A 21802-nucleotide genomic window follows, 5' to 3' on the forward strand; every position below is an offset into this window, starting at 1 on the left:
GAAACTTTAGTTTCATTTAGTCCTTATTCTTTTAACCAGCACAATCACTTACTTCCAAGAATTATTATATTCTCATCTTCTTTCTTGATGGATGATGAGTTGTCCTCAGTAAAGTTGTTAACTATGTAAAATGAAATGCAAATGAAATAGTACAATCAAAATCAAACTATTAAAAATAGTGGAGCAGGCAATAGGTGGTACTAAATACTACCCTTTTGCTTGTGTCATTAAGCAGATAATACTGGCATATTTAGAAGCATGATAAAACACAGAGCTGTTCTTATATTCTCATTGGTAGAATGTTCTGCAGTCAAGCAACAAATGATTTGCCTTGTACAATTTCTTCTGCATCATACCAACTTGACCCAGATGGGAGGGGAAATTTTGTTAGAAGCTTCAGATGAAAAGCAAATTGAAATTTTCAATAATTGTATTCAAGCATATTTTCAAATGGTCATTGCAAACATTTGTTTCTGTGAGAGCGGGGCCCCAGCAATCTAAAATGGTCTGCAACTGCTTGCTTTCTGGAACACAGGAAGCCTTCCATGCCTTATTTTCCCTGCACTCTCTCTCTGCCTCACAGTCTCAGAGGGAGTTATTCTCAGGTCACAGATCAGCATGGACGCAACAGCATCCTTAAAGAGGCCTAGACAGGAATGTGGAACCTGCAGGTCAGCAATGGTCCTCTCCTTTTAATGGTTCTTTCTACCCTGCCTGCTCTCTGGACTCATTCTGTTCCCGAGAAAGGACCACCACTTGGGATGACCTTTCCAAAGCTGGCAACAGGCAGATGGGCTGACCTCAGTAGGGTGCCTGAGGGCCAGCCTGCAGGACTGGATGCAGGTGCGTTCAGGGAGCAGGAGCTATGAGGCATTCAGATATCACCTTGATGAGCACAGTATAAGAACATAAACAATAGACTAAAGAGCCCCATTGTCCAGCCCATCTTCATCCTTCGGCCATCTCTGCTGAGTTCAGCCTGTGTCTAGGCTTCAAGGGAAAGGTGCCAGCCCTTTACCTCTCTCAAAACAGCCCCTGTTCTTGGGAGTTAGGGAATGGAAAAGGTACTAGACGCTCTTCTACCCCCCTACAGGTATCATTTAGAATGGTCATAGACCCATCTCCCTCTCCTCCTCTTAGCCAGAATGGCAGTGATTGAAAAGGCTGCCTGGCTCCACTCTAACCAGTATGCCCATCTGCTTCTCCTGACCATCAGAGTGATAATTGGCTTAGGGCACTTTTCTCACAGCAAAGGTTTTGTTTGCGTGGCAGTTTACAATAGTGCTCTCCAAGCTACCTTATCCACCCTTTAAGCCCTGAGAATTGGGCTTCTTGTTCTAGTTTTCCCCTTAATGGATATTTATTCTTATTTCTATCCTGGTAGCATCCAGTGGATTTCTATTATGGGAACACAAATACCCACTCAGGATTGAGAGCCCATTATGCTAGAAGTTGTATAAACATATAGATGTGGACTACAACAGATGTGGACTATTATATGTAACCCTTCTGCCTGTCAGAGTTGGCAGCAACAAGGGCCGGGTTCAGTATCTAGGGGTTCCATTCCAATAACACAGTGCAAAACCGGCTCGAGCCCCCACCCAGTGACCTGGGACAAATATATACCACTCCCGCTGGGCGGGGACTCCCTCTTGCAAGCACAGAGTCTGAGTGTAGCAAAAAGCCTTTTAATAACAGAGAGAAACAATGTGGCATTATGTTGTGGAAACACCACCAACAGGATTCATAACACAACCCATGAGCAAAAAAAACCCACCCCAAGCAAATTGGGGCATGTCCTTTCCCTTTGGCTCTTGAGTCCAGCAACCCAAAATCACCCAAAGTCCCAAAAGTCTCTGTCCCTGGTCAGGGCAGCCCCAGACTTCAAAAGTTTATCTGCAGAGTTTTACCTCCCAACCTGGGTGGAGATGGGGGGAGGAGGGGGTTTTAAGGGGCACCTTACATGGTCCAAAGCTGATGGCTCCACCTCTCCATGGGGCTCCACTCTGCCAGCCGCCCCATGAGCTGCTCTAGGCATCCAACAAACTGCTCTGCTCCACCAGCCGCTCTGCTCCACAAGCCACGCTGCTCGCCATCCCGGAAACTGCTCCACCATATATCTTCAGGCTCCTCCACTACTTAACACAACACTCAGTGATTTAAGCTCTTAGTAAGTTTAGCTCTTTTGTGATTTCAGCTTGTAATAGGGGAACCTCAGTACTGGTGCACCATTAGCCCAAAGTGAATTCAGCTCAGCAGCCTGTAACTAGACTCCTAATGGAATCAAAATTAGCTCTGATATTCCACAGTGGAGAGAGGAGGAAATGCAATTAGCATATAAGGCCCTCACCAGGGGGCCCATGCCACCAAGTATTAATACCTGTCCCCAGCCCCTCTCAATTCACAGAGTTTTGGAACTCATGTCCCTTGCCTAGCGAGTGCTACTTAGTTGATGGCGAGTCCCTCCATCATAACAAAAGACCAAGTACAGTTCCACTGTCCTTGATTCCCATAATCAGGGTAATAACAATTTATTCTTCCTGCCCCAATAACAGAGACACTGGGGATCCCACAGCAGCCAAAGTGACCATTTGGGCAGCTATGGCCTCATTCTAGGCGGGGTGGGTGTGCCTATGCAAATGAGATCAGCCCCTGAAGTTCTTTTCCACAACTTGCCACACCTCACCACCAGATGTCAGGGTGGAGCTCATCCTGACTCTGCTTACATATATATGCCAGACAGGTGAGTGATCTGGCTGTGAATCACATGAAGATGCCTGTTCCTAATTATTCCTAACAACAGGGTCTCAGGATAGTCCTTTCTTTATTCCTATTGTAAACTCTAGTTTCCACTGGAGCCAATTCTTTAACCTTCCTTCATTCTCTTCTCATCCATCTACTCCAAAGGAATCCCCATGGCACTCTCTTGATGATAATCAGGGCTAGTGTATCGTTACGCAATGGTCAAGATTTTTGCACTCTTTTTAAGGGACCAGGAAAGGGGAATGGCTTCCCAGTAAAATGATAGATTAGTGGCTAGTTTTGTGTGTGAAAGAAGCCTACATAGCCAGACTCCGATAGCCACTAGGTGTTAATGGTTGCTCCACCAGAAGGATGACTGTCTCATCAGCAGTGAGGGTGTCAGCCTCCATTACAGTGTGGAGGTTAACATATCTGTGGAGACTTTCAGACAATGGGTTCTGGGAATCATAGCCCAAGACACTGTCACCTAATTCTCCACAGTTAGTATGCCACCCATTGATGATAACATGTAATGCTAGGCATTACCCGTTGTAGATTAGCGACTCCCCACTCACAGAAATGAAGATTTTGGTGTTGTCTTGTAAACTAAGTTGTGCAGAGGTAGATGACCACTTTGTAAGCCCCACCCGAGTTATAGTTTGGAATGATATTTTCAGGTTGCAGCCTTTTGAGTTGTGTGAGATGCTAAGAAAGTTATCAGCTATAGCTGAGAGGCAGGCCACAGGGGCAGAGGAGCACAAGCCCCCTGACAACTGAGGCAGAGTTACCTGTATACAAGTAATCAAGGATGTGCAGCCCATTCCAGTTTGGTCGTGCCCCGAGCAGAAATTTGGTTTAGGGCTGTCAAGTTACTGTGCAGCAAGCCAGAGTGTGACTCTACAGCTCACCACAAAATAAGACTGAAACCTTCCTTTTCTCCCAGGGGAAAAGAAGATTTGTACTCCTGCCTGAACCCTAAGGATCCACTCCATTGTCCTCACTGCTTATACCCTGCATGTCAAGGCCACTTGGGCCATTGGGTTTCCCTTTTCATCCTGACAACAGAGCTTTTGATTGGCTAGAATGCTTTCTGATGAACTGCACAAGTCGCTTCCTTTCCACCAAATACTGAGCATGCTGCCTCTATGGCGCTCCACCCCCGACAGCCTCAGAAGCCAAACATCAATCTGAGAACTATTTCAAAACTAATCTAATAATTGCAAAGGCAAAATTCATATTTAACACTCCCCGCCTTGACGCTAAATACTGCTTAACCACGTGCTTCTGTTGTGCCACCTCACTAATCCTAAAAGAGAGGGCACAAACCAGACATATACAATTATATTATAGTCAAGGCCTTGAAGTGTATTATCAGAACATTATAGATTTTATCTTAGCTTGCAATTAGTTACTGTGCTGAAGCCATGAGTCAAGCCACTTGAAATGATTCAAGTGGGGGAAAGAATAATAATAAAGAGGCAAGCTAGCTCAGTGATAGGCTTGTGGGTCCTATTAAATTTGAAAGGCTATGATTTCTATTCCTAGACCCGCCAGTTAACATAATAACAAGCACCATGCTTCCCCACCCCATTCAAAGACTTGTACTAAGCAAGAATTGAGAGCCAAAACAGCATCAGGTCAATCCTGTACAGTGTAGTCAAAAGTTGCCAGGAAATTATCATGGCAGTACTCTTGAAAAGCTTGCAACCGCTCTGGCTGTCTTTGCTAAATTTATAATTGTAAGCTACAGGCTCCATCGCAAAAGGAACCCAATATATGATGTTTGTTTCTGTGGCAAGAATGGGAGGAGACTAATGGTAAAGGAGTGGGTAGGATTGCGGGGGGGGGAGGGGGAAGAAAATCAAGCCTTGCAGGGTTTTTAGAGACCTGCAGAAAATCATCTAAATAGGTAGTTCATACCTCAGATACTGTGCACTGCTTTGACAATCCTCTGGTTTATGGCGTACTTAACAAAGTCTTCTTACATTTACTAGACTGGAATGTCCATTTTCCTAGACGCTTTCTGCTACTTTACTAGTACTTTAAAATTTGGACACGTGACAGAAATGTGTGTAACACATTTTTTAAGTGTTGATTGCGCTCGTAATTTTAAAGTCAGAATATAAAATAAACATCTCTGCCCTTTCTTCCAGCAGGCAGCACAGAGATCTGCTCTCCGCATTCTGTCTGACAGGTACATTTTGTCATTTTTATGAACTATAAATTGCTTTATGAAACGTTGAGCCCTATTTATTGTGGCATATAACTCATAATCGGATTTTGTCCCCAAAGTATCTGTGAATTGGGATGTTAAACATTTTTGCATGCTTGGATTTGTCATGCATGTATGGAGTTTATTACTGCAAAAATCACAGTCTTGTATTTCATACAGAATATGCAGAATCCCTTGTTGTGATACCAAGCGAGAGATAAAAAAACTTACTGGAGAAGGCATGAATGATGCAGTAAATTCTGAGCTTTAGAGTATGCTGAGATATATTTAAGATCATTTTTCAGCAATAAGTACTTCATTTATTTTGAGATGTTCTCTTTTGACTTTTTCCAGATTCTTTCACTGGGAATTACTCTTGTTTTGTTGAGATTCTCTCAATATTAATTTATGAGGGATTGGCTTTTGGCTGGGGAGAGGGCGTATTTATTTTATTTTTGAACAATAATTGGTGCTTTAGACAGAACAACAAGGGAACAAACACTGATATTCTTACTTCATTTTTACTCAGTCCTTTCTCAGGCAAAAATTCCCATTGACTTTAGCAGGAGTCTTGCCTAAATAAGGAATTCATGATTCGGGCCATAGTAAATATTATAGTTGGGCTGTAGATCAGTACAGGTATTTACCCTAAATGACTGTACTGAAAGAGGATTTGATTGAAAAATAAGGTAGCTTTCTAAGGCAGTCCTGATTTTCCCCCCCATTTTAGGAATGGCGAAGATTGTACATTTTAGTGCCTATGAAAAAGAACTAGCAGATTTACATTTATCCACAGATGAGGTACTGTGTCATGCAGGCTGACACAAAGTAAATTTCCCCATGCCTCTTTGGCAGCCACCTCTACTCCATCTAGCCCACTCTCCCCCCTCCTCCCTGGGAATAAGCAGTAATTGACTCAGTAAGCCAGCTCAGTCTAGGACTTCTCCTGAGCAGAGCCTGTCACTTAGGCTGAATTATACGTTGTGCATGGGTGAATAACGTTTCTCTATGCCCTGAAGCAGAGACGGCCAAAATTATCCCTCCTCGGTATACAAACACTGTTTTGTTTAGATTTGTTTAAAAGAAGAAAAACTTTAAGCTAGCAAGCTGAGTGCAACACCCAAGCTGTGGGCTAAGTCGTGTCCTCAGATGTTGGGCATGAAAGGCACACAGATATCGGCAATATTTGTCCCGAAAGCAGGCAAGGAAAAAAGCCTAAGCAGCACCATGCTCCTATCCCTGAATACATGTAAGCTCTTCCACATAAACAAGATGCCTTTTGGGTTCTCTGGGTATTTGAAGGTGTGGCCACAAGGAATGGGAGGAGCCAGAGATGACTATTTCACTCTTCCTCATTCTCCAGCTAAACTGGGAAAATGCCTGCAGAATTGCTCAGGGGAGCAGTGGTGCAAGCTAGCTGCGCTGAATACATACCTACGGGATTCAGGCACTTTGTACTCGGCACAACTAGCCCATGCCCCCGTTAGCCACTGCCCATGCTGCCCCTGCTACACTACTATTTTTAGCAAGCTAGTTTCATGAAAACTAGCTTGAGTATGTCTATGCGAGCTGGGAATCACAGCCCTAGCTCCAAGTGTGGACGAACCCTGAGAGAGAAGTGCTATGACATGAGTGAATGTATTTACATTACCAGAGAGCAAGAATGGCTGAGTGTTAGGGTGCTAACCTGGGGCTTGGTAGACATGAGCTCAGTTCCCTGCTCTGTCAGACTTACCTTGGGCAAGCCACCAAGGGTGTGTCTTCACAGCAGTGACAGGTGTGGCTGCAGCCCTGTGGACAGATCAGAGTTAGCTTGGATCTGGCTAGCCTGGATGACGATAGCAGTGAAGCTGTGGCAGTGCAGGCTGTACAGCCCCTCCCCAGAGCCCCAGGCAGCCCATGCTGCCACAGCTTCCCTGCTATTGTTATTTAGGCTAGCTCAGGTACGTCTATGTGTGCTGCAGACACCCCTCTGATTGCAGTATAGACAGACCCTCAGTCTCTCTCCGTCTGTAAAATGGGAATAATAGCACTTCCCTACCTCATAGGTCCCAGTTGGAGCCAGACCTTGTCACCAGTTGGAAAGAAGGCAGCAGGCAGAAATCTGTGCCATGCTGGAACTGGTTTACTGTAATGAGTTGCTGGGTTCATACCATTTCCACTCAAGATCCCCAGAAGGGACAGGCAAATTCTCCCGCAGTACACTGTGAAAACATTCATAGGATGGTGCAGTTTATTGAAGTGCTACAGACCATGGCATGTGCTCCCAGAAGTTTTAGCTCACCGAAGGAGTGAGTAGAGCACCAGTAGGCATGCAAGGCATTACAGTACCCACCTCAGCACTCGACTGCTACTCTGGGGTGTGACTGTTCTCTCTTGTGATAGGCTAAACTGGAAGGAAGCAACTCAAAGTTAGGTCACTTGAGTTAATTCTGTAATAAGGACACACCTAAATGCTCTATAATAAGGGGGCCATATGAGATAGACCTTAGACCAGTGGTTCCGACACTTTAACAACCCGTGAACCCGTTTCACTAAAATGTCAAGTTTTGCAAACCCCCTCCTAAAAATGAATATTTCCAGGGATTTTCCCCTTTACCTGAGTATAAATTATAAAAACAGTGATCTTGGAAATATAAAATTTGTTTTTATGACATGCTTATTACACACAATTTATTATTTGTTATTATTTATCATTACAGTATTTTTATTCCATTATGAAAACAGCAACACTCTTCCAAGATCTCACCTTCGTAGCTTGTATCACTTTGAATAAGTCTGTTATAAGACAAGGATCCTATGTTTCATCAGGGAGTATCAGATGTGAAACAGCATGAAGGTATTTAAGAAGCCAACTCGAAGAGTTCCTCCTACACAAGCATTCAGGTCTTGAGCAGTCCAGGCAAACAACGTACATTACAACAAAGCTTAAACTTGTTCTTCATAATAATTTTAAAAACAATACTAGCTGCCTATTTAATTTTAAAAACAGCAAAAAATATCCCTTTCCATTTCTTCTAAGGAGTCTTGAAGTTTAAATCTCCTCAGTGTGATAGATATGCTTGCTTTGATCTGTTTAGCACTTGGAAGTCCAGGGGCTCCGGGCTGCTGGCCCCATGCTGCCTGGGGTCCCTAGGGACAGCTCTGTCCACCATTAGGGAATTTTTTCCCCGAGAACCCCCTGTAACATTTCGCGAACGCCCAGGGTTTCATGAACCCCAGTTTGGGAACCACTGCCTTAGACAGATTACTTAAAACTGGGATGGCAACTCTCTAGGTATGTCTGCACTGCAATCCAAGATGTGATTGCAACTATGGTAGCATTTACCCATGCGAAAATTGCTGAAAATAAGTGTAGATGCAGCAGCATGGGCTGTACAAGCACCCTGGAGACCCGCTGTCGCTGCTGAAGCCTGGGCCTCCCCACCTACAGTGCTACTTTTAGCGGTGCTAGTGCAGGTTAAGCTTGTGCGGGTGTGCTTCCTACCCAAGCTGCAATCCCATTTCTCATGGCAGTGCAGCCTCTGAGTCAGCCTTAGTGTTTTTGGTTGAGCAAAGCGTTTCTTGTTCCCAGACCTATACTTAAGCTATGATTAGGGCCCTGCTAAATTCACAGTCATGAAAATCACGTCATGGACTGTGAAATCTGGTCTCCCCCCGTGAAATCTGGTCTTTTGTGTGCTTTTACCTTATACTATACAGATGTCATGGGGGAGACCAGCATTTCTCAAATTGGGGGTCCTGACCCAAAAGGGAGTTGCAGTGGGTCACAAGGTTATTTTAGGGGGAATTGTGGTATTGCCACTCTTACTTCTGCACTGCCTTCAGAGCTGCGGGGCCGGAGAGCGGCAGCTGGTAGCCAGGCGCCCAGCACTGAAGGCGATGCCCCACCAGCAGCAGCGCAGAAGTAATGGTGGCAATACCCTACCAGGACACCCTTACTTCTGTGCTGCTGCCTTCAGAGCTGGGCAGCCGGAGAGCGGTGGCTGCTGACTGAGGGCCCAGCTCTGCAGGCAGCAGCGCAGAAGTCAGGGTGGCAATACCCTACCATGCCGTCCTTACTTCTGCGCTGCTGCTGGCAGCGGTTCTGCCTTCGGAGCTGGGCTCCCGGCCAGCAGCCAGCACTCTCCGGCTGCCCGGCTCTGAAGGCAGCACGGCCACCAGCAGCAGCGCAGAAGTACCACAACCGCCCCCTACAATAACTTTGTGACCCCACCACAACTTCTTTTTGGGTCAGGATCCTTACAATTACAACACTGTGAAATTTCAGATTTAAATAGCTGCAATCATGAAATCTACAATTTTAAAAATCCTATCACCGTGAAATTGACCAAAATGGACTGTGAATTTGATAGGGCCTTAGGTATGATCCAGCAAAGCACTTAAACATGTAACTTGAAGCATATGAATAGTCCTGTTGCAGTCAATAAGACTACTCATGGGCACCAAGTTACACTCGTTTAAGTTTTGTGTTGGACTGAAGCCCTTGTCTGTTAGACTATGTTGTTTCTCACACTGTAGAGTTCCCCACATAGGCTGTTTATCAAAGGAGCGACTCAGCTGGCTGAGAGCCAGAAGGAACGCAGTATGGCAACTCTGGTGGTGGCCTAGGGAAGCCTCAACTCCCTCTCAGCTGCAATTTGATCTGGATCCCATCAGAAAGCCAGGGCGCTGTGGTTGTGGGTTGCACAAGACACAAAGGAGGACCGTACATTCAGGATCAGCCAGTGACAAACTCTCAGCTCTAGAAATGTTTTCACTTTGGCTACATTTTTCAAGACTATCCTGCAAGGAAAAGAGTCAGAGTCTTCTTTCTCATAAATGAAAGCAGATATCAGTCTTGCCATTGATGCAGAATCATGGTTATCCCACAGCTGCAAGTTCCACAGGCTCTCCAGGGAAGCCAAGGGTGACCGTTGGTATATTTTAGGGTAGAAAATATCTAGAACAAGTGTATCCTAGCCCCTCTAATTATAACATGCAATAAGAGAAATTGCATAAAATGTATCTTGCTGCAGCGGTTGTGTTGCACATTAAAGAAAAAGGAATCTAAAGGCTTGAGAGCTTTGTAAAGGTTTGGAGTGAATAGTAAGAATAGGGATTTCTGGAAACCTGGGGTTCAAATTCACTTCTTTTCACTTGGGAGCTAAATTTCTTGGTATCAATTGAATTCCAAGTGAATATCTCTTCACATCACAGAACTTTAACATGATTTGCCACGTTTTGGTCGTTGCTGTTCTTTGTTTAGGAACATCCCATGATAGGACTCTTAGGCAGGGTTGTAAAAGTTACATAAGAAGATGGAAGAGAGCTGGCCTGGAGACTTCTAGCTATTGGGTCACACATAATCATCTTTTCACATTGAGGAGTATTAAAATTATCCTAGCATTCAGGAAATGAGGCTCAGTGGGGGAAGGGATAGGAGGAAGTGGCCTTCTCTCCCAGAAAATGTTAGCAGTCTCCTATCAGCTGTAGTTTGTTTCTTGTCATACCGCAGCCAAACATATGTCCCTACCCACTGGTCCACTCCTCACCTTTCTCAAACATGGTCCTAGTGACATTTGAGGAGGCGAAGGAGAATGAAAGTTCTGATTAAGAGAAATAATTGTACTTTTAAAATATCTTAAAAATCTATTTGCTGAAAGAGAGAAAAGTAATTTCTTTAAACTTTTATGTATTCCCTCCAGCTGCCAGCTTCTTTTCACTATAGTTTGCAATGAATTTATGTGTGGATAATCACTGTGTATGTGTGTGGTGCATTGATATGCTCTTCTGTATATTAGTAAGGAAGAGACAGGCATGGTTGCTTTCTGGCAATGTGAAGAATATGCAAAGTGCTCTTGGGAAGAAGAGTGTCTATGTGTGTAGCATACGAAGTGCCTCGGCATATGATTAACCTCACTGAGTATGTAGTAAATAGCAGATAACTGTGATCAAAAAAGTATTCGTGTGATTTATCAAGCTGAGCAACTGTGCATTTTGCAGTGAAGCAGGAGGTCAATCCTGAAATCTAGGGCAAGTAGAGCAATAGGAAATTGCAGGGACTAAGAAGTTAATCATACCCTTGGACTGCTTCCATCTGTTTTTGAAAGACAGAGTCAGTACAGTGCTAGCAAGGATGCTTCACAGCACCAGATCAGGAATTAATTTTTTCAGTGAATCTTCAAATATCATTTGCAGGAACACGGGCTTATAAAAATGTAATTTAATTTCATGGGGATAAATCATAGAGGACAAGAAGTGTGGTTTTTTTTAAATGTGTGTATCTAAAAAAGAGAAGCAGCAAAAAACCAGGAGGAAAACAGACATTAACAGTATGAAACTTGAAGGATATAAATGGTCTTGTGGTTAAATTGTGCGTGTAATAGTCTTTGAAAAATCAGCTTGCAACTGGGAAACTCTTACATTTTTATGACCTTTTGAGGTATATTTTTCAGTAACCTATCCGCCCATCTTGCATCAGCTTGGGTCAAAGGGGCATTTACTTAAAGTATTGTTGAACTGCTGCTCTGAACGACTCCATGTATCAGGACTAAATGGTTGTCTGTGGCCAACTGGGTTATTAATGAAGAGAAAATATAATTCTGTAATTTCTTTATCAGTTTTGACATTTCTCAGTGTATTTCACTGAACCTTAATATTACACTCTCTTTGGACAATGACATTCCTTTTGGGCATCTTATAAAACAAAGAGGATTTTCACTTTCATAATGGCTCCAATAAATAAATTACTTCTCCCATTGGAAGGGGTAGGGGGCATAATTAGTTGATGATATTGGGCTATTCTTTGGGATGACTTCAGCAGAGAGCTAAGTGCATAGAGAAGGCATGTATTATGAATTATATGTTGTGCTATTTTTAGTGTTGGCATGAAAGTGAAATTTTATGGAGACATTATTTACCTATTTGTGGCAGCTTGAAGAAAGGTCTGAGGTTTGTACAATACTAATAGCATGAAATCAGGAGCCAGGCAATTCACCAGGACATCCCATTTTGACTACCACCAGTTCTTTAATTTTTAAGTAAAATTTCAAACTTGAGTGCCTAAATAAGTACCCTTATTTTCAGAGATGAAGTAACTCTAATAGGAAGTCTGTAGTGCTGAAGTATGAATTCAGGTGCCTAACTTCAGTCACACAAGTTTGAAAAATTCAGACTTGGTGTTTGTGACATAATGTCATAATGACAGCACTGGAGACCCGTAGAACAGGTATAGCATGCATAGCAGAAGTTCAAATTTCTCTTCTGTGGACCAGCTCTCCACAGGGCAGATAGAGAGATATGTTCCACCCCCGCCACTCACACACACACACCAGTCCACACTCTATACTATAGTTAGGCAAGAATTAGCCAGTCAGATCAGGTATACAGGTATCATCCAGCTTTTCTGATTACGCACTCGCTCCACTCCATTTCTTTCCTTTTGAGACAGTTCAGAAGCCTGCTCAGAACTTGTGGTTCACCCATTGGTTTCATTTATTTTTATTTGTTTTGTTTTGTTTTGTCATTAGGCCATTTGGCTGCTGAGCCTTTTTTATTTTACTTTTGAGAACAACATTTTCTCCATTGTTCTTATTTTTGTTCTGTCTGTCTGCTGCTGCTGTTGCAACAATGGAGGAGAAGGAGAAGCTAGAAACCCTGCATGGCTGTGGGAGAGAAGTACAACTCAGGTGGAGGCCACCTCCATTAGACTGGACTGAATGCAGGCCAAGAACTCCTATCCTATGACTGCAGCTTCTTGCTGCCCAAACAGGAGTATGTGTATCAGCCAGCTCTTTACTTTTAGCTGCCATCCTAGATGATTCTTTAGTAATGCTACACAGGAGGAGCTGAACCATGACCAGTTTCTTTGCAGGCAGCAGGAGGTGAGTAGGCACAAGGAAAGACAGACCCTGGTCCCCAGGGTTATTGCATGGTTGAATCAGGCCTACTGCATTTCTTTAGGTGATATGGGGGCCCTATTCTGATACACTCCTCTCCCCCAGTGGAATTTCAGCACTGAAGATGCCCCACCTCTCAAAGTCTAGACGCCCTCTCTGTTTTCTCACAGATGTTTTGCTTTGGAACAGGCTAAGGAAATCCTTCACTCTTCTTCACCCCCTCCTGTCCCATCTTTACTGTAGGCTCTGACTTAGAGGAGGATCGTGTTGATTTGCCATGCGGGCAGGGACTGTCTCTCTAGGTGTTTGAACAGCCACCCCCTTATACCTCCAATCCCCATGGGTGCTATCTCTGTACACATAATAATAATAATTAATAATCTGTCTTGGAAATTGATCCACCTTCTCCTGAAGCCTACCTGAGGATCACTAATAATAACTGGAATTACCTGGTCAAGTATGTAGTTGATACCTTCTGTGGATATTTAGAACATTTCAGAGGGGGTAAGTCTCTCTCTGAACACACTTCAGATAAGAAACTGATTTTTGCTTGCTGGAAAGTCTCATTCCCAAATCCCTCAAGAAAGGTAGACTCCCCTAGGAATAGCCATATATCCTCATGCACTGAATCTTCCACCATCCCCCTGGAAGCAAACAGTTTGCTTACAGACACTCAATACAAAGATGGAAAGAGCACTCAGTTAGTCCACTGACATGGTCTTGCTGCAGGCCAAGAAGATTGTGTCAGTTATACTCCCCAAGAAGTCACATAAATTATTTACCTTGGGGAACATGCAGATAACACCTCAAATGATATCTTGAAGGGTTTCAATAAATGTTTGGCTACCAAGGTCCATGACTAAGAAAGCATTGATGGGTAAGGGCAGGGCCGGCTCTCGGCACCAGCAAAGCAAGCACGTGCTCGGGGCGGCACAATTCCAGGGGCGGCGTTCCGGTCATCCTTTTTTTTTTTTTTTTTTTTTTCCGCTTGGGCAGTTGCCCTCTCGGAGGTTGGGGCGGCAAATTTTTTGCTTGGGGTGGCAAAAAATCTAGAGCTGGCCCTGGGTAAGAGATTTCTGAGACAAGATAAAGCTCCTGGCTAGGCCTTTCTCTGGTTCACGCTTCTTGGATGCCCTCAATGTTGTTGTCAGAGGACAAAGCGGTTTCCCCCTCCCCTCCCTTTTGGACAGCCCAAGCAGGAGTCTAAGAATGAACCCTCTCAACCTATTTTGTCCATTCAAAAGTCTCTGGTCAAGATTTGAACATTCAGATCAAAACTTGGGAAATAGTTACTTCCACAAGCCCTTTGATTCCTCCAAACGCTCATCGAAGATCAATAAGGCTGGGAAAAAAACATTTCTGCAGACAGATTCCAACTCCACCTCTTCCTTCTCTGTTACCCTGCTAGAAGGGAGACTTATCATCTTCCTGCCAGCATGACGCCATGTTACAGAGAATCATTGAATGCTGGCAATCATATGACAGGGTTATCTCACAGAGTTTTCAGAGTCTCCTCTCTCCATGCGGTCATTTTCTTCATCTCCCACCTTCTAGTAAAACGACCCACTTCCTCCAAGTGTTACCTCAGAATATGGCTATTGGGACAGTGTTCCAGTTCAGGGAATGAAGATATGGTTTGTACCAAGAGGAACTTCCAAAGTAGGAGCCTGGCCCTGCATTCCTTACACACCCAGAACTCTCACTCGAGTCCACAGTAGTTTTGGGAGTGCATGGAATGCGAGATCAGGCCACAGGCGAGCTGGTTAGAGAAGGAACACACTGTCGCCAGGCACTTGAAAGGTCTGTTGTGCAGGCATCAGGAGGAAGATACATGTTTATATACTTTGAAGCCAGCATTCATCAATCAGTTTTGCATGCAAAACTTCTGGTTTGCCCAGTTAGAGTACATCAGTGGGGAGCATTTTTTCATGGAAATGTGGAATATAAATAGAAAAACTGGCAGGGTTTTGGTTTAGTTTGACTGGTGGGGAGGGGGAGTTACATAAAATCAAAGCTTAAATCATTAATTTTCAATGTTTTGAATTGTGGCTCATAGATTACCTTGAATAGTGTGCATTAGTAGCATTTCTTACTTTACAGTAATTTGAACTCCATATTAAAGTTAAGGGACACAGATTCTCAGCTGGTATAAGTTGAAGTAGCACCACTGACTACACTGGAGAGTTTTCACCAGCTGAGAATCTGACTCCAGAAGGTTTGCAACATTTCCAATTTTTAAAAAGCATGTTTCTGAATTTATTCAGAAGATTGTACAAGTGAACATTTAAAGTTAAAGTATTAAATGTGCAGTTTTGTCCTCTGTCATTAATTAAATAATGGGGCACTGTACTCCAGTCCAAACTGTTCTCAGTTTTCCCTAAAACAGAGGTCTTTCCTTTTCTTTTGCAGTTGGAATGTTAGTGAGATTCACTAGAGATAGTTACTGAGCATAAAAGGCACTCTGCTTTATTTATAGAGTTGGTTGGAAATTCTCCAGGGGAATGATTTACCATCAGAGACTGCAGATTTGATGAAATTGGAATCTTTTGCAGAGACAGTTTAATTTTGACTAAGGTCTGATGGATGTATCCCAGGCAGGGATACAATGGAACCCTGCCACTCAGGCAAATTTTGAATCCTGCCTAATTCCGTGCCAGCTCCTCGGTAGCTCACCTGGTGGGTTACTGATGAACCCAGGCTTTCAGTCTCCCAGATCTTCAGCCACCTGCCTGGTGTTTAATGAGAAGCGAAGACCATGGAAGCCTGGCTCAGCAGGCTTCCAGACTCCTGGCTCCCTGTCAGCTTGCCAGGGGGAATTTTATTTTACAGTTATCAAAGCAAACAGTTTATATGTTCCAAAATGAATCTTTTGTAGTCTGGTTCACAGAAAATTTCAAAATTTGTGGTTTTCTTTCCAAGTTGGAATGAAACCAAATTTCAAAATTCTGAAATCCTCAGCAAAACAGAATTACCATTCTCTGCACAACTCTATTTATTCATAGTGGGGCCTCCTAATGCTGCAGTCAGTGGGTGTGCCAGAGTTTGTTATAAACCTTTCCTTTCTTGTGCTGTTCACTCAGGTGTAAAAATTAGATCTGGTTTGAAACGTGATGTAAACAGTCTCAGTTCAGGAATAATTTATGTTTTTGCAACCTGAAAAGAATATGGTTTTGAAATATAGTAATAAAAAGAAGTAAATAGAAATTACTTTGATTACTTTTTTCCCTTGGCGTATAATTTAAACTGTATAATGTATATATACTAAATTCTGCTGTCTTTGCAATTTACTTTTCATTCTAGTATATCTTCTGTATCTGAATGCTGTAAGGACTTGAAGGATCTATTCTACTCTTGATGTATGCACATAGCTTCTGTTCAGACTTATGGAACTTTGTCTCTCGTGCACACACAAAGCGAAGAATCGACCCCTTTGTGTGGAAACACCTCAGCCAAATAATTCACAAACTGCACTCTCTTATTATTTATTGATACAGTGGAGTATAATTGTTCCAAATGAGTAAATAGTCTATCAAGAAAAATATTTTTTTTTAAATTTCCTGGTTCTGATTTACACAATTGATCAAAATGATTCCAGAAAACTCACTAAGACCTGCCAAGTAAATCGCACTCTTCCTAATTACCTTTTCAGACACTTTACTGTGCTTTTGTGAGTGTGTGAACTGACCCTGGCCTTATATAGTATACATTGCAAGTTCTGCATTGTTTGAAAACTAAGAGATTCCTTCCAACAGTGACAAGGCTGGCTGTTGTGTAGGGCCCTCCAGGGAGACCTTTGTTAAACACTCTCTGTACTACTGCATTGTCTCCTTGTCCTTACCCTCTTTCTTTTCCTGCCCTTCTGTGCATTTCAGAGTGAGGAGGGGAGCAGGAGACACAGATCTTCCACAGTAGCTGGCTTCCCTATGGATCCCCATGTTTTTGGCTCTCCAACCCTCACCTTACTATTTTTCCCTCTAGTTCCCCCTACTCAGCTTCACTTCCAAGCCTCCCCCTCCTGAGATGTTTGGCTCCCTGATCATCTCTCACTGTTTTTTCTCTTTCTGCTCCCCTAATCAGTCATCTTCCTGCTCCTCAGTATCCTTCTGGAGCCCTTCACCCTCACATGCTCTGCCAATGACCTGCTCCATCAACTGCCCAGACCCAGCTCCCCTGTATGGGCAGTAGGAGGCAGGTTATCTTGGCTCATGGCGTCACATTAAACTCTTTTGGAGCCTAGTCAACTCACCACCTGCTGCTGAAAGGTTAATGTGTCCTGCACTGTTAGAGTGAATTGACCTCTTGTTTTTTTCTCCCCCTTTAATGATTTTGTCTGAAGCTGGCCCTTCTCCAAGTGCATGACTCATAGCATTGGCTAGAACCAGCTGTAGTGCAAGCAGGCTTCCCTACATAGCTCTAAAAGAAAAGGAGTCCTTGTGGCACCTTAGAGACTAACAAATTTGTTAGTCTCTAAGGTGCCACAAGTCCTCCTTTTCTTTTTGCGAATACAGACTAACATGGCTGCTACTCTGAAACCTACATAGCTCTGCTAATGCTTCTCAGCCTGACCTGCTAACTATCCCCTTTGGCAGTATTATGCTCCTTCTGGGCAGCGGCTCACTGTTGTGCCATTTGGTGTGGCACATTTTATGATGTGAACAAGTGTCGTCTCATTTGCCAGGTGACCTCAGCAGAAATTAATCCAGGTAAACAGTGGTGGATTAACCCACCCTGCCACTTACCCTATTAACTAAAATGACCTTTGACTTCAGACCATGAAAGTGCACACAGGACAATCAATCAGACATGACAATTAGTAGGAATTGTTTATACTTTATAAATCCTCTGTTCTGCTCCCCTGACTATTCACTGCTGACCCGCTCTCATAATCCCTTCAAATAGTTATTTATTGAAGTAACTTCCTTTAATGTCATGAAGTCCCTTGTCTTAAATCTTACAAGTTTGATATTGAACAATGACACCACGTGAATTTAAACTGGGTTTGTAAATATTTGATTCTTCAGTGTTATTCATCTGACAATAGACACCAGGACTGTTCCACACACACACACACACACACACACACACACACACACACACACAAGCCTCCCATAAAAGAACACTTAGAGGAAGAGGATTTAGGAGCTTTGGCCAGGCTAGAATAGTTGCCTGAAGGAAGAAGAGAAAACTTGGGAAATTACCATCCTCTTTTTAAAGTTCTCAGACAAAAAGCATTTTGCCCTAAAACTTTGCCCTGAAAAGAGTTCCAGTCATGACCTACTATAAATCTGATAGGGCCATTTTAACGCTCACAGAGCTCTGGGTAAACAGCATTACACCAGACCAAACCTCCAGGGCATCAGGATGGTCTTTTCCCTTTCAAGCTTGTATATTGTCTTCATAACATATTGCCAGTGTTCACAGGACCAAATGAGATTGTGCCCTTTCCTTTAATGTACTCAGTGCGCTTTAGTTTACAGTCTGTGAGGTCAACAGGAAAATATGGAAAGAAATCTCCACCGACTGTCAATCTTTACTGGTTATCTTGTCTATTACTGATTTCTTATTCAGTTCTTCTCTCTTAATTAAGTGGGGCTTTTTCCTCTATTCTAAACATTAGCTAAAAGCATTAGTAAAATAACATTCAGCAATTGAGCAATTTTGTAGGCCCTGCCAGGGTCCTAGGGCACAGATATCAGGGATGACAAATTCATTTTACTTATTTGAAACGTTATTGGTGCAAATTTCTCACTTGAACAATGTTGTATTCCTATGCTGCTTGCAGAAGGAGGTCCAGTATACAGAAGAGAGATGCTGCTGAGGTCACCATGTGGGGTTTTTGTAGAAGGGTCACAAATATTGATCTTATAGTAGAGCTGGTTAGAAATTTTCAACAAAACAATGTTTCATCAGAAAATGCTGATTCGTCAAACCCAAATAGTTTCAGGAAAATATCTTGGGTTTTACAAACGTGTTGAATCAGAGGAAGAATTCTGATGGAAACAGTTTCCCGGGGAACATGTTGTGTTTCAGATACACCATGCATCAGAGTTTCCAAAACAATTTTTTTTTCTTGAATTTCCATTTCCTGAGGCCTTTTGCAAAATTTGATTTTGGTCCGAATCGAATGAAAAACCAAATTTCAGAATGTTGACATTTCCCATGAATTGGAAGTCCCAAGTTTCAGCCAGTTCTCACTGTAAGATACCCATCCCAGAAGAACCACACTAGTGGGTCTCCCAGCTCTCAGGATCACTCCCTCACATTCCTCTGCCTCCTGCTGCTGGAGGGAATCTGGGCACTGCTCTTTGACTTAAATTACAGAGGAAAAAAGATTTCTCAATTTTGCAAATGCAAAAAAATAGTTCAAGAGATTAGCAAAACCCCAAACTCTTCTGGGATTGCCCACGTCTAATTGAAACAGGGTTGTGCTGTGATCTTTAGGTCAACCATAGTTTTTAAATCATTACCTGCATTAGCATTGCATCTGCTGTGAACCATTGTTTAATTTGAACCCAAGACTATTTATGTTTGCAAACAGTTTTTAAAATACCTTTTTCTCTATTTTTGAAGTGAATTTAGCACTGGTGACAGTTGTCGGGTTGGCAGTTCTGGAGACGAAGTCCTGTTTATCCTGTCATGTCTTTTTTTGTGAGGAAAGGGTAAATGCCCAGTTGCTATAGAATTTATTCTGTAGTGTTGTGTGCTTCCTGTGTAGAAGCTATGCATATTTCATATCCCTGCAACCAGAGGGCAAGTCCTTAACGAGTACTTTAGTCCCCATCGTCTTGTTGTTCCTATTTAAACAGAAGCCAACAAGAATTTAAAAGTGCACTAGTGCCTTAGCATTTGATATGGTTAGCTAAACTGAGCCAAATCCACATTATTTTATTTTAAAGTCAATTTTGTTTTAAGGCCCACACTGAGATTTGAACTCTAATATTCTGTTCTATCGATATGCACACATCTCCACTGTTAAAGAGAGCAAGATATCAGAGCAGTAGTCTGCCTGAGCAGAATTTTGGCCTTATGGTAGAAATTTTGGTATCAAACTGCTTTAGAGAAGAAGCAAATTTGCCTGTGGGATGTATCCATTTGTGTAGCAGTAATATATTACTGTAGCCTTTAAATATATACAGTAGAATCTCAGAGTTACGAACACATTGGGAATGGAGGTTGTTCATAACTCTGCAACGTTCGTAACTCTGAACAAAACATTTTATGGTTGTTCTTTCTAAAGTTTACAGCTGAACATTGACTTAATATGGCTTTGAAACTTTACTATTCAGAAGAAAAATTCTCCTTTTCCTTTATTTTTTTAGTAGTTTGTGTTTAACACAGTACTGTACTATATTTGCCTTTTTTCCCCCGTCTCTGCTGCTCCCTGATGGCGTACTTCCAGTTCCAAATGAGATGTGTGGTTGACTGGTCAGTTCATAACTCTGGTGTTCGTAACTCTGAGGTTCTACTGTAGCAGCAAATTCTGTCCACACACTACCCCCTGTAGCTGTGGGGGGACCTGAGTACAGTGCAAGCAGTGTCTTTCCACTTCACTGGGTGGAAAAAGGGAGACCTCACAGACGCAGCCCAAACTCCCTGTCCACATCAAAGTTGAGCTCTGTGAAGGCATCATGTGCCCCAGTTACAGGCATTCAATTGAGGAAGGAGTTTGGGAAGGGCTGGTTAATTCACAACTGCATGATCCCACTAGCAATCTTCTCAGTGCAGGGCAACAGTCGTGAGGCAGCATTAGCTGTGGTAGAGTATGCAGCTTATACACGCAACACATGAAGAGAGATGAGGAGGAAAATGAATTCTGAAAGAGTGAAAGAGAAGATGTAATTCTCTTTACCTGTGAAAAGCTGAGCAGGCTTTATTGAGCCAACCACCATTATCCAAACCTGTGCCATTGCCTCAAATAATATATTTCATTATATTGTCAAACAGTGATAGGCTTCAGTTTGGTTGAGCCAGAGCTTAGCTAGTTTTGATATTTAAGACATTTCATAAAATGCACACTCCACACCTGTGCTGGGAAACAATGACCCAAAATAGTGGCACTTTTCATGTTTAGACATTATACTTTGCTCAAATGGTGCTTGCAAATCACTAAAATTAACAGCATATGTTTCCAGTGCTGCGATGTAAACAGTTTTTGTTTGGTTAGGAGGTGATTGCCTAAGATTTGTCTTGCATCTGGGCCAGAGCTTCTAAAAGGCAATATTTTAAACTTGGGGTCTTTTTTAGTTTAATCATTTACTAAGGTAATATTTTAAAAGATCTTTACTTTAATCTTGCTGCTGTTCTTTTTCTTTTAGTGTACTGTCCATTGTTTTTCTTCTCATAAAATCAGTTTTCACACCCTGCAAATTTAGTTGCTGCATTTCTATAATATCAGGTCTATACTTAATTACAGTTAGTTCTCCTACTTGTCATTTGGTCTGGAATCATATCATCTAATGTTGGAGAACACAGAATAAATTTGCAAAGTTTTAGTCCCTGAGATCATCCATCAATTTGTAAACTGCAGTTGCTGTCTGTCTAACTTCATTTCCCCACCTTAAATAATTGTGGTATTGTTTCTTTAAAATCCATGACAACAAAAACCAAAATGATCTTAAATAATCCAGAGACATATGGAATTGTTTTGGATAAGAAAGTAACAAATTGCTGTGACTCTTTAAACATGGAAGTCTACCACGGAAACCCCAGCAGCCTCTTTGACAGGCTGCTCTAAAACCTTTCATTTGCTTTGAAGTTGTTTGTTATTTATGCCCCTTTGAGGTTTGCAGACTAAGGAAATCATCTATTTCAATACTTTGAAACCTTCTTGTGGCCACCAGTGATGGGAATTCCTGTCCTGTTTCCTGTGCCTCACTGACAGGCCAATGAGAGCCTTTTAAAAACTTTTATAGCTGCTAGTGATCAATGGCATGACATCATCTACTGTTAACAAATGTCTTTCAGACTA

The 21802-nt window shown here is 42.6% G+C and overlaps 1 protein-coding gene across 4 annotated transcripts in view; it reads left to right on the forward strand.

The window, feature by feature from the left end:
- The window catches only part of AFF3 (AF4/FMR2 family member 3), a 482362-nt gene that overhangs the window by 373845 nt on the left and 86715 nt on the right, over positions 1–21802 (forward strand). For 3 of the 4 annotated variants that reach the window (XM_037898291.2, XM_043537051.1, XM_043537056.1), the window contains one exon: positions 4896–4936. In XM_037898291.2, the coding sequence (XP_037754219.1) occupies positions 4896–4936 (41 nt within the window). The remainder of the gene's footprint in view (positions 1–4895; positions 4937–21802) is intronic. The other variant, XM_043537046.1, reaches the window with a different exon arrangement.

Source organism: Chelonia mydas, chromosome 1 (assembly GCF_015237465.2).
Source record: "Chelonia mydas isolate rCheMyd1 chromosome 1, rCheMyd1.pri.v2, whole genome shotgun sequence".
Taxonomy (NCBI): domain Eukaryota; kingdom Metazoa; phylum Chordata; order Testudines; family Cheloniidae; genus Chelonia; species Chelonia mydas.